Genomic DNA, 12,170 nt, shown 5'->3' on the forward strand with positions numbered 1-12,170 from the left:
GATGAGCAGGATGTTGGTGGCGGCAGTGTCCCTGTGCTAGGGCTGCCTCTGCAGCCACAGCTTTGAAGACATAGACACACGAGCTCTTCCAAGGTCTTTACTGTGATCTGGTGCAGGGGCCGTAAGGATGGTGAGTGTGGGCAGGGGGTGGCGAGGCCCGGGCTCGCTGTGCTGTACGCAACAGGAGCGAGGCCCTGGAGGAACAGGCCAGCAGCGGCTGGAGGCTGGGCCGGGAGACCCCCTCACCAGCTCAGGACACCAGGGCAGTACTTGTCGATCAGCCCCTGGTAGTATGGCCTCAGCTGGTGGACGTCCGGCAGGTCAGGGCTCTTGGTGTAGAGGTCAAACTTGCTGCAGTGAGAGAGGACTGGTGAGCCTCTGGAAGGAGGGCTCCCCCGCCCCCTCCCCCCCCTACACCCCCCCTCCCCCCCCCCTCCCCCCCGCCCAGAAGGACTCACTTGAACTCTTGCACCCAGGGCAGCATGTCCAGATCTTGCTGGTTGCACAGCTGCCGGTAGTTACCGCCCGTGTGCCATGGGTAGAAGGAGTGGAATCGCACCATGTAGAAAGCCTGCAGAGGCCGCATCCGCGGGCTCAGGTTTGCCTGACAGACGGGACTGGGCCAGGCTCAGCCCCGGGCCAGCCCCTCCCTCCACCTACCTCCCAGGGCAGGGAGAACTTGTTGAACTTCATCATTTGGTAGAGGTACTCTGCAGGGGAGGGGCTGTCACTGGCCGGCACCCAGGGTGCCCCCGCCGCCCTCCCACGGCTCCCTGCCCCCCTCCGGCCCCCGTACCGTCATGGCCCCAGGACATGAGGACATTCTCGAGCCCACAGTGGGGCTGGTACATGCCGAGCTCTGTGCTACAGTGAGTAAGAGACAAGCATGAGAGGGCGGGGCCCGGGCAGGGGGACGCCTAGCAGGGCAGGACGGCACCTGTATCGAGGGTCTTGGAGGTCAGGGTTGTCCTGGAAAGTGCAATCACGGAACACCACGGAAGCCTGGGGACGGCAGCCGACGGGAAAGGTGTCTCCAACTACTGCCCACTGGGGAGGGACAGGCACCGGTGAGTGGGGTGTGGCTCCAGCCTGCTCCCTGGGGAACGGAGGACGCACCCGCCTCCCACACCTGCCCCTCACCTGCGGCTCCCCCCACAGAGCCAGGACCTTTCCCAGGTCATGCAGGAGCCCAACGAGGTGGAACCAGTCTAGGGACAATGGACACATACAGGAAAGGTAACGAGGCTGCGATGGCATGAGCGGGCCTTGAGCGGGGGCAGGAAGGGGTTGAGCCTGTTCTGGGGGGGGGGCTGAGGACCACCCCCACCTGGGGGTAGGGGCAGCACCTCCCCACCACAGCCAGGGGACACACCCTTGTCTGGATGGGCTTTCCGGATGCCCTCTGCTGTCTGGAAGGCATGGAAGGAGTTGGGGAAGTCCACGTCTGGGTCTGACGCGTCCACCAGCTCATCCAGCAAGTCCACAGCCTCCATGACTGTCATTTTTTTGTAGGAAAAGCTTCCAAACTGGGCGCGCTGGGTGGAAGGAGAGAAGTCAGCCCCCCTGGGGCATGCAGGGCAGGACCGCCTGCAGAGAGCCTCCTATCTACCGGGGTGCAGTGGCCCAGGGAGAGGAGGTCCTCACCCTCCGAGTTTGCAGGGGGAGCAGGAAACGCCTACCTTCCTGTTTACGAAGTCCACGGTCTGGTGCATGTGCATGAGCTTATAGGTGGTAAAGACACGGTCCAGGAGGGGGCCTGACTGCAAGGCAGGAACACGTCATCAGGAGCCACAGCCTCCCCTTCCCCAGAGCAGGCTCTGCAAGGTGTCAGCAGGGGCTTCCCACACGGCCCCCAGGAGCTGCTCTTCCCAGAGCCGGTGGGCTGGGCCCCAGGACAAAGTGATGCTCACCACGTAGTTCCGAAAACTGTCCTTGTCTTTGGTCATCTCTGGGTCCGTATCGGGACGGTAAATCAGGGAGGGATCTGGACCCTGGTCAGATGGGGGATTTGACCCATTCACCATCATGCCTGGCCTGTGAGGAAGAGTTGGCCTCCCTGGGCCAGAACCAGGCCAGCAGTGGACAGCGGAGGCAGCAGCCCGAGTCCATGCACAGGTCAGCCCCCACCCGGCTCCCCTCCCGGGCCCTAAACCCCCGTATGGGCTAGATGCCTGCTTCCGTGGTGAATCAGAGCCACCGGCACCCCAACTGGGCACCCTCACGGGTGGAAGTTACTTCTAAGAGGAGGCCTGACACCACAGAGAGCCTGGGGTGAGGGCCTGCCCACCCTCCACCTCTGAGCACAACAGGGGGGGCCATAGCCGGGAAGAGGGCAGTGCTGCTGCCTCTTGGCTTGAGCGGTGAGGGCTCCGTGGGGGACCTGCCCTCACTAGGCTCTGGGGTACTTACCATAACCACCTTCATCCTGAGGAGCGGTGCCCTGGCGGAGCAGCTTCCAGGTCAGCGAGATCCCTGGGTCAGGTGCCCTATATATGCCCACAGGTTACATAAGTGACCGGACACCTACCTAGCCCCTTGGCCTTGGCCCTGGGTAATGAGTGACCATCCGCCCTTCTCCTGGCCGCAGCAGGTTAATGTGTCGGATGTAGGAGCAGCCCCTGCACGGACAGCTCCCCTGCTCTGAAATAACTGACCTGCTCCAGCCCCCAGGCGCTGCTCGGCAGCCCAGCTTCTATGCCCCCACGCATGGAACACCTCGAGGCTGCACAGCTGTGTGGAGGCTGTGAACCACACCCAAGGCACATGGTCCCTACACTTTATTTTGAAAAGCAACAGCTTGTTCCACGACACCTATAGATTATAGGTGGGCAAACGTTTATTAAATACAAAATTATTCAATGGCCGGGGTTTTAGCTCAGTGGCAGTTTGATTGCTTATGGGCACATCCCTAGGTTTGACCTTCAGCAAACAGAAGGAGAGGGAGAGAGAAGGGGAGGAGAGGGAGGGAGAGGAGGACAGAGATAGGGAGGGAGAAGATTGGAGGATGGGAGAGGAGGGGGGAGAAGGGGAGAGAAGGGGAAGGAGAGAATTATTCTGACACATAAAAATGGCACGAAAAAGTTTTATTTATGACTGCCACAATAAGGTAGCGAGATTAAATACAACCAAGACAATTGCAGATTTATAGAGTTGAAGTCAGTGGGAAGGAAATTACTGGGGCATCAGGGGTAAGGAGGGCCGTTGCTGATGACTGAGGTGGCTCTGCTGAATTCTTGCTGGAAGCAGCTGGGTGCGACTATCGGGGTGAGGGAGAGGGTTCTTCACACACTAACTGAGGACTTGGTTTGGTTTGAATGATGGAGAGCTGCTTCTGAGGCTACATTCCAAGTCCTGACAGAATTCTTGCTAATCTCAGCAAGGACAGGGGCAAAGTCAGGAGCGGTCTCAGGACAGCTGAAGTCTGATCAAGGAGGGGTTGGGCTTCTGGGAAAGGAGTTCTGGAGAAAGCAGCATGGTTTGATTCACCACACGTCTGTCTACTAGTCTCTGAGGATGCAGGAGCCAAACAGAGGAAAACAGCCACGTCGGGACGGGCATTCTTGGAGATAACAGAGCAGGGAAGAGGGCAATGGTGGGCGAACGGGCAGGCACCATGATCTAATGAAGAGAACATACAGAGACCTCCCCCCTCCTAAAATGGCACTGTGGCCGCTCCATTCTTTGCTTACTGATCTACCTTTGAGCTATGCTTCTCGGCCTCTCCCGCTGTGGGAGGGCAGGGCCGGGCTCGCTGGGTTGTGTTACTGTGCTAGATGCTCAGGGTGTACTGGAGAGCTCCAGGGCTCCGAGGGAGATCTGGAACCATTTTCCTCGAAGCAGCTGGAGCAGGCTTCGGTCAGGAACAAGCACCAGCATGTAGACAGTTTTCCAGGAGGGCAGACAGCGTGTAGAAGTGGGTGTGAGGGGAGCGCTGTGGGGCCGAGCTGGGGGTGAGCAGGCCCTGCTGCCACCGGACCTCCTGGTGGGGGATTCAGAAGGCAGTGGAGCATAACCGAGCGCCGCGTGGGGTTGGCATCAGACCAGACACAAGGCTTCGGGCATGACCAGCAGCCTCCTGACCCTGCCTGGATGCCAGGACACCTCCCATCTCGTGGAAAGGCCGAAGACTGGGGCCCTTGCTGAGGCCACTAGCAGGTAGGATTCTGGGGAGCGGTAGCCGGCCTAGGTGTCTAAGCAGGGAAGACACAGGAGGTTGGGGATGGGAGGGGTGTGGAGAGGGGAAGGCGCTCCAGGAACAGGGAGCAGCTTGTGCTGAGGGACAGGCCACACACAAGCCCAGGTAACGTGTGAGCCTGGGCTCTGCCCAGCGCCCAGGATGCCAGGAGGGCCCCACACAGCTGATTGTGAGGAGGAGCTCCTGCCTCTCTCCAGTATCCGCACACACTCGCCTTTCCCGCCTGCTCCACCTACCCCCTGCCGCCTGCTGCTGCCCATCCCGCAGGGTGAGGGGCCCTGAGAGAGGCCTCCAGCCTTCCTCGGGGCCTGGGATGCCGAGGGGGGCTCTGTGGGTGGGCGCTGAAGCCACCTGGAGTATCTCTGACCTCTGTGTGGCTGAGCAGGCATGGTGAAGTGCCACTACCAGCAAAGCTGGCAAGCACGGCAAACCAAACATGAGCGATTGATGGAAAACAACCCTTTGAGGATGGGAAGGTGGTTCAGTGGTAGAGCGCTTGCCTCACATGCATGAGGTCCTGGGTTCGATTCCTCAGCACCACATACACAGAAAAAGTCGGAAGTGGGTGCTGTGGCTCAAGTGGTAGAGCGCTAGTTTTGAGCTGAAGAGCTGAGGGACAGCGCCCAGGCCCAGAGTTCAAGTTCCACAACCACCACCACCACCAACAAAAAACCCTTTCTAAACCCCTAAACCTCCGGACAGGTGTGAAGTTTGGGTGACATAGCATGTGCAAAGGCCTCCCCTGGGGCAGACATGTGTCCTGTCTTTGTTGTGTGTGAGGCTTGTCTGTGCTCACAGGGCTCTTGGCTAGGGAACAGGGGTAAGCCTGGCAGTACCGCTGCCCCTCTCTTGATGGCTCCACTCAGGGGCAATGCCTGTTTGGTGCTTCTCATCCTAGCTCCCCACCTCCCCTTTCCTTTTAAGATTCCTATTTGTTTATTTTCACGCTGTACTGGGGCTTGAACTCAGGTCCTCATGCTCTTCCTTGGATACACCTACCAAGTAATACTTGGACCACACTTCCACCTCTGGCTTTTTGGTGGCTTACTTGGAGGTAAGAGTCTCATGGACTTGTCTGTCCAGGCTGGCCCTGAATCACAACCCTCAGCCTTCTGAGTATCTAAGTACAGACATGAGTCACCACAGCCCAGCTCTTTCTTTTTTAGGGGGAAGGGGTCGTGTGTGTGTGTGTGTGTGTGTGTATGTGTGTGTGTGTGTGTGTGTGTGTGTGTGTGTGTGTGTGTGTACAGGGTCCAACTATATAGCTATGTAAACCAGGTTGCCCTGAAACTTGCTAGTTATCCAAGCTGTCCTTTAACCTCCCCATCTCCCTACCTTAGCCTCCCAAGTAGGTTTCAATCGTACACCACTCTGCCGGCTTGGGGATAGGTCTTGGTGGACCTAGTTAGGCTGGGGAATCTTGCTCTCACCCAATCCCTGCTCTACCCTTAAGGTAGGAAGAGGTCTCTCTGCTCTGCCCTAGAACACTCCTGAAGCCCTATGCTTTCTCACCAATTGCTTACAAGAGACTTCGGTAGGGTTTCTATCACTGTTTTGTCCTGTATCCCAGGGCTGCCAATTCCAATTGTGGAGGTTTCTTTCCTCTCCTTAACAACCTTCCTTGTTACCCCTCCTATGTCAGGTCATAGGCAGAGATATAGTCTGTGGGCCCTGGATGAGGCATATCCGCAGATGGGCAAGCCACACAGGAGAGCAGTGACCCTGGGACCATGGTTGGGAGGAAGCCACACGGGGCCGTTCAGCCCCGCTCTGTCCTGATGGACCTATGCGTTCAGGACCCTGGTTTCCTTTCTGCCTGCCGCACGGACCCTCCCCCGAAACCCTTTTGGCATCTGATACTGCAGTCATTCCCCACACTGCTCATTGAGTGTGCACAGTTCTACAGGTGCAGATGCTGCATGTAAACTGACTATGTCTGCACAGAGTGGGTTTATGTCTCCAGCAAGGCGTGGATAGAGTTGCCGTGGGACCTGCTGGCTGTAGGAGCACTGGAGGATGGGGCCTGGGTAGGGGCCTCAGCCGCAGCTCTGGGATGAGGGTATGGCGACCAGCTGGGACAGGATGGGAAGAAGCACAGCCGGAATGCACTTCAGCCATAGCTGTGTGGGCTGCTGGGGTCCACGGGTGCTGAGTTCCGCCGGCCGGCCGGCCCTACGAGCTGCCACAGACGATGGCTGAGGTTCTGTACCTGGCATGTGCCCAGCACACAGCCGACTCTTAGGAGCTGGGCATGGGGCCTTCGGGGTCCCAAGTGTCTCTGGAGACGTGAGTGGCGTGGGCCACCATGCTGGAGAGGCTGACCCACCATGGGGGCCAGGCTGGCCCTCTTCTGTGGCTGGGGAGCCTTCTTCTGTGGCTGGGGAGCCTGGTGAAGCTTCCAGAACATAGGCTGGGGTGCAGGTTGCCAGGGTGGCGAGCCACTGGAAGGAGTCCGGGCTAGGGTCTGCCTGTGGAGGGGAAGGGCGTGCAAACCCAGTGAGCCAGCCAGTCAGGCCTCAAACCCACCCACCTTCCCTCCACCCTGGCCTGAGGTCACCGTGGGGAAGCCCACAACTTCCCCAAAGCCTGGCGCAGGTCCATTGGAAGTCCACAGCACCCCCCCACACACACATACACACGCACACAATCTGGTACAATGCCAGGGGAAGCCCACCACCCTTAGGAGCTCAGTCCTGGAAGCTTGGCCATCTTAGTAGCCCAGATCACATGTCCCATTAATGACACCTCCTGGGACAAAGAGCACTGGGACGCACTGGGCCAGAACTCAGAAGGATCCTGTGGCCCTGCTCTTGGAGGCCAGCCGGCCAGAGGGTGCCTCAGCTTCTTCTGCCCGGCAGGTCCTGTGCTGCAGGGTTGCTCTGCCAGTGTGTGTGTGTGGGGGGGGGGGGGACGCGGGGACTAGCAGGAGAAGGCAAGGAAGAGAAACCCTACTCTGTCTGGACCATCTTGAAGGTGCGGGGGGGCGCATTGGCCTCTGTGTGTGGGATAAGCCAGTGACACCAAGGAAGGGGGGTGAAGCCACACATCCCTCCCGGCCAGATGGTCCCCTGGGACGGTCCCGGGCACTCACCTGGGCCGTGCCAGTCCCGACAGCACGCAGGGCAGTCGCAGGTAGAGGAGGCTGATGCAACCCAGGGTGACACTGAGCGTCAGGAGCCAGGCCATGGCGGGCGGAGCTGCAAAAGGGCAGGTGGGGACGCTGGCACGGGGCAGCCTGTGCCCAGATCTGGCCCAGGGGCCCGCAGGGGTGGGGTGGCCCGCGGGGGTCCAGTGGCCCCAGGGGTGGAGGCAGGGTGGATACCAGCGTCGTTGTCGTCGGGGCGCCGGTCTCGGGCCAGCAGGCGGGTCTCTGAGTCTGTTGGACGTGGGGAACTGGCCAGGTGGACAGGGAGGGGGCTGGCGTGGTCAGCTCTCGGTCGTCGTTGGGATCTGCCTAGGACAGACCCTGCCGCCTGCTTGCACCTCTAGCGCTAAGTAGACTTTCCAGCAGGAGGTGGAGCTGGACGGCCCTTGGGAGGAGCGATCCCGCTCTCCTTCCTCCTCCCCTTTCCCCTCCTCCCACCCCTGCGCACCCCTGGGAAGCCCTGAGGCACTACTTGGGGTCACCTAGTGTTTCCTGTCCCCGGTGGGAGGGGCTTGCCAGGAATCTTGGGGCTGTACCAGCCTCACCCCTGGCCCTTTCTGGTGGGTGACCCTGTCCCAAAGGCCAGTTGGGGCCAGACCTTTAGGCCTTAGGCTGAGTGCTGAGGGGAGGCTGTAACCAGCCACGGCCACATCCACCTCAGGGAGGAAGGAGCACACTTCAGCCTGTGGGGACTCCAGCAGAGACTGGTGGAAGATTCCACTGCCACCTCCCACACCCTTCCAGGTCCCTGGGTAGACTCCGCCTACAGCTCTCACTACCCACACCTCCTATTGTTTTTGTAAGAAAATCTGAATGAAAAGTAAGACACTGTCCTGGCTCACCCTCTGTGGGTCTCTCGTGCCTCAAATGCATACCTTTGGTTGTTCTGTGAATGTGTGCAACCCACAGATCTGCTTGCAACATATATGTAAACATAAAGAAGAACCCTAAGCTTTCTTATTCTTTTTGTCTGTTGTGGGGCTTGAACTCAAAGCCTGGGTGCTGTGTCTGACATCTTTTGTTCAAGGTTAGCATTCTACCTCTTTGGCCAGTTTTCTGGTGCTTAATTGTAAAGTATCACATGGACTTTCCTGCTCAGACCGGCTTTGAACTGTGATCCTCAGATCTCAGCCTCTTTAGTAGCTAGGATTACAGGTGTGAGTCACCAGCACCTAGCTTAATCTTTCTTATTTTTGTCTTACTGTGTACAGCAATTGTAGGTATTCTGTGATTTATTTAGTCAGTGTGTGTGTGTGTGTGTGTGTGTGTGTGTGTGTGTGTGTGTGTGTATGCCAGTACTGAGGCTTGAACTCAGAGCTGGATGAACTATTTCGCTCAAGGCTAGTGCTCTACCACTTGAGCCACAGCTCCACTTTTGTTTTTTTTGCTGGTTAACTGGAGATAAGAATCTCATGTACTTTTCTGCTTTGGTTGGCTTTGAACCACAAACCTCAGATCTCAACTTCCTGAGTAGCTAGGATGACAGGCATAAGTCACTGGGGCCTGGCTAGTCAGCCCTTTAGTAAGATGAAATTTTATTTGTAGTCTTTCTACAGGCAAGAAACCTGCTGTTGTGGTCTCATTTCTAGAATTTTTACACCAATCCACCCTCTACCCATGATTGTCCTTGGCCCCAGGAGAATTTTACCTCATCTCCTCACCAACAGAGTTCTGCCTGAGAAGCTCTGCACCTGTGTCTCCCTCTCATCACGCACCTATTCTCACCCCCACCTGTGGCCCCTCTGGTTCCCTGGCCCCCCTGCTGAGCACACCCCATGGGTACTCAGCAAACACTTGAGTACGGATGAATACATCCATGAGTGCTGAATGCAGGCTGAAGACCTTGGTTAATGACAACAAAAATGGCGTGGTTGCCGAGGTGGGATGAGAATCACCTCTAGCCCTCAGGCTTCAGCCTAGCGGCTTCTGTCCTCACCCATCCAAAAGGTACTAAGGCCCTCACTGAGGACAGACCCTTAGGCAGCATACCTTATGTCTCTTGCTGCATTCAACTGTCCATGTCTTTCTAGGGGAGACTCAAGCACCATTTTCATTCACCCTTAGTTGGGAAAAAAATGCTTTTGATGGAATAATGGGCTACTTGTCTCAATGTTGCTGAAGCACATGAAAAATAGACAAGAGGTTTCTCAGGGAGTCAGGAATGAGCTCAGGAGGGCTGACTGGTGCTGGTAATACTGGAGAATACTTTAGAGACGTCTGTTTAGGACCAAAAGGGTGACAGCTTCATAAAGGGAAGTACTGTTTGAGTACTGTGCTGGTCCTGAGGGTTGAACTTGGGGCCTGGGTGCTGTCCCTGAGCTTTTTTGCTTAAGGTTAGCTTTCTCCCACGAGCCACAGTCTCAGTTCTGGCTTTTTTTTTTTTTGGTGGGTTGTGGGGCCTGAACTCTGGGCCTGGCCTGGACGCTGTCCCTCAGCTCTTCAGCTCAAGGCTAGCGCTCTACCACTTGAGCCACAGCACCACTTCTGGCTTTTTTTCTTTTTGCTTATGTGGTGCTGAGGAATCGAACCCAGGGCCTCATGCATGCAAGGCAAGCGCTCTACCACTGAGCCACCTTCCCAGCCCCTCTTTTTTTCTTTTTTGGTCAGTCGTGGGGTTTGAACTCTGGGCTTGGGTGCTGTCCCTGTACTCTTCAGCTCAAGGCAAGTGCTCTACCGCATGAGCCACTTCAGGTTTTCAAGTGGTTTATTGGAGATAAGAGTCTCACGGACTTTCCTGCCCGGGCTGAATTTGAACCTCGATCCTCGGATCTCAGCCTCCTGAGTAGCTAGGATTACAGGCGAGAGCCACTGGCACCTGGCTGAGATAAGAATCTTTAGACACTGGTAAGATGACCAACCATAGGAGGTGGGGAAGGACAAATGGAGAGAGCCAAGGGGCTTGTACACTGAGAAGAGTGACCTATCTTTCTTTTTAGTTTATTTTTGCTGGGCATGGGGCTTGAACATGGGGTCTGGGCCCTGTCCCTGATCTCTACTACTTTGAGCCACAGCACCACTTCCAGTTTTCTGGTAGTTAATTGGAGGTAAGAGTTTAATGGACTTTCATGCTCAGGCTAGCTTTGAACCACAATCCTCAGATAGCCTCCTGAGTAGTTAGGATTACAGGCATGAACCACTGGTACCCACCTTCTCTCTCTCTTCTCTCTTTCCTTCTTTCTGTTCTGGTACTGGGGCTTGAATTCAGGGTCTGGTTGTTGTCCCTTAGCTTTTGGCACTCTACCACTTGAGCCACAGTTCCACTTCTGGCTTTTTAGTGGTTAAGAATCTCAGACTTTTTAGTAGTTAAGAATCTCAGACTTTCCTGCTGGAGATGGCTTCAAACTTCAATCCTTAGATCTCAGCATCTTGACTAGCTAGGAACACCTGGCAGAAGAGTGGCTTTCTGGAAGAGGCTGGAACCTACTGGGTAGGTAGGGGACTCTGGGAAGACCACAGGCCCTTCTCAATTTGAGAAGAGGGTTGAGTTGGCAACAGGTTCCCCAGAGGTGACCTGGATAGTGCACTGGGCAGGATTCTCTACTCAGAGGCAGCAAACATGGAGGGTGGGCCAGATAGAACTCCCAGGGATGGGTGATCTTCTGGTGAAGATACTATGCCTAGTCGAAGAACATGGGGAATGGGCCACAGGGCCCTCACACTCTCCTAGAGGAGAGCCACCCCTGGACCCAGGCACCAGGTCTTTCTTGCTGGCCCCCTACATTTTCAGTAGTGTGGAGAAGATCTGCAGTGACTGATCTATGACAACTCAAACTAGCTCCATCCAGCATAAAGGATTATTCAACCCATGTAACTTCTCAGTAGCAGAAGAGGGCTGTGGGGAGTACAGGGAAGGGTCCTGGAGCTTTTCTTTCTTTTTCTTTTCGGGGGGGAGGAGAGGGGCGCTGGTCCAGAAGCTTGAACTCAGGGGGTGTCCCTTAGCTTTTTTTGCGTAAGGGTTGTGCTCTACCATTTAAGCCACAGCTCCACTTATGGTTTTGGTGGTTAATTGGAGAAAAGAGTCTCACAGGCTTTCTCAGCTGGGCTGGCTTTGAATTGAGATCCTTAGATCTCAGCCTCTTAAGTAGCTGAGATTACAGGTAGGCCCCGCTTATCACATTAAAAAAAATCAAATTAACACAGTCCTGCTATGTTGTCCAGGCTGGCCTAGAGGTCACGATCTCCGGTGGCAGCCTCTCAAGTGCTGGGGATACAGCTGTGGCACCACAGCTCTCTTCTCCCTCGCTCTGGCCTGAGATTGGTTTCGTTCACACCCACCTCCTGCAGGTGGAGATGGAGGTACCGGATGGCAGCAACTCCTCAGTTCCTGCAGCAGTTAGGAGCCCAGCCCGTGCGCTGGCCTCTCCGGAAGCCTCCTGCCCCCAGCTCACGTGTCCAACCCCGAGGGGACCCCTCGCCGGCCCCTGGCTCCGGGGGTGTCTCGGCCTTCCCGAAGGGCACCCCACTTGCCGTCCGCGGCCAGACGTGAATGACCGGTGCGGCCGTCCACCACGCCTAGCGGGGCTCCCGCGGGGGCCCGGCCCGCTTCCGCCTGGGACGCTTCCTGCCCCGCTGCCAGGCTGGCAGGCTGGGCCACGGCTCCGCTGCCTCCGCTCCCGTCCCGTTCGGGAGTCCGAGGTCTTCTGCTGGCTCCATTTGACACCTGCCAGGGATGGGAGCCCAGGCTTCGCTCTCCGCGTGCTCGCCGCGTGTGCGAGTCCTGACAGCGAGCTCGGCCCGGGGTCCCGCCGGCGTCCCCTGACCCGCCCGAGCCACCGTCCGCACCACCCTCCCAAGGGCCGGCCCCGGGGCGGGGCGCGGGAGGCGGTGGGC

The 12,170-nt window shown here is 57.1% G+C and overlaps 2 protein-coding genes and 1 long non-coding RNA gene across 5 annotated transcripts; 1 reads left to right on the forward strand and 2 right to left on the reverse strand.

Moving 5' to 3' along the window:
• Positions 1-84: 84 nt before the first annotated feature.
• Miox (myo-inositol oxygenase) lies at positions 85-2,498 on the reverse strand. 2 transcript variants are annotated; one of them, XM_042698069.1, is made up of 10 exons: positions 2,410-2,498; positions 1,911-1,991; positions 1,680-1,760; positions 1,373-1,535; positions 1,141-1,208; positions 938-1,047; positions 797-864; positions 661-710; positions 459-571; positions 85-351 (listed from the first exon to the last, which is right to left on the reverse strand). In XM_042698069.1, the coding sequence occupies exons 1-10, from the start codon at positions 2,422-2,424 to the stop codon at positions 243-245; spliced, it is 858 nt and encodes a 285-aa protein (XP_042554003.1). In that variant the 5' UTR covers positions 2,425-2,498; the 3' UTR covers positions 85-242. The 2 variants fall into 2 exon arrangements, with proteins under 2 accessions (XP_042554003.1, XP_042554004.1); XM_042698070.1 differs by lacking the exon at positions 2,410-2,498 and having other exon boundaries at positions 1,911-2,027.
• LOC122123662 lies at positions 1,967-7,379 on the forward strand. The gene is made up of 3 exons (XR_006150421.1): positions 1,967-2,046; positions 2,465-2,476; positions 7,370-7,379. It is a non-coding gene; the product is annotated as an uncharacterized LOC122123662 (long non-coding RNA).
• Adm2 (adrenomedullin 2) lies at positions 5,920-10,520 on the reverse strand. Of its 2 annotated transcripts, none has more exons than XM_042698078.1 (3): positions 10,488-10,520; positions 7,287-7,392; positions 5,920-6,663 (listed from the first exon to the last, which is right to left on the reverse strand). In XM_042698078.1, the coding sequence occupies exons 2-3, from the start codon at positions 7,379-7,381 to the stop codon at positions 6,306-6,308; spliced, it is 453 nt and encodes a 150-aa protein (XP_042554012.1). In that variant the 5' UTR covers positions 7,382-7,392; positions 10,488-10,520; the 3' UTR covers positions 5,920-6,305. The 2 variants fall into 2 exon arrangements, with proteins under 2 accessions (XP_042554012.1, XP_042554011.1); XM_042698077.1 differs by lacking the exon at positions 10,488-10,520 and adding an exon at positions 7,518-7,665.
• Between the last annotated feature and the right edge of the window lie 1,650 nt (positions 10,521-12,170).

The sequence above is a fragment of the Dipodomys spectabilis genome, unplaced genomic scaffold (genome assembly GCF_019054845.1).
Source record: "Dipodomys spectabilis isolate Male_0828 unplaced genomic scaffold, ASM1905484v1 ptg000230l, whole genome shotgun sequence".
Lineage (NCBI taxonomy): Eukaryota > Metazoa > Chordata > Mammalia > Rodentia > Heteromyidae > Dipodomys > Dipodomys spectabilis.

Bases quoted from the DNA above. Each gene is read 5' to 3' on its own strand.
- Miox (XM_042698070.1), bottom strand. From the start codon at position 2,027: ATGATGGTGAATGGGTCAAATCCCCCATCTGACCAGGGTCCAGATCCC. The intron at 1,209-1,372 runs GTGTGTCCCCTG...CATTGTCCCTAG, and splicing joins GAAAGCCCATCCAGACAAGG to ACTGGTTCCACCTCGTTGGG. The intron at 1,048-1,140 runs GTGAGGGGCAGG...GTCCCTCCCCAG, and splicing joins CTCTGTGGGGGGAGCCGCAG to TGGGCAGTAGTTGGAGACAC.
- Adm2 (XM_042698078.1), bottom strand. From the start codon at position 7,381: ATGGCCTGGCTCCTGACGCTCAGTGTCACCCTGGGTTGCATCAGCCTC. The intron at 6,664-7,286 runs GTGAGTGCCCGG...TCCCCTCCACAG, and splicing joins TCGGGACTGGCACGGCCCAG to GCAGACCCTAGCCCGGACTC.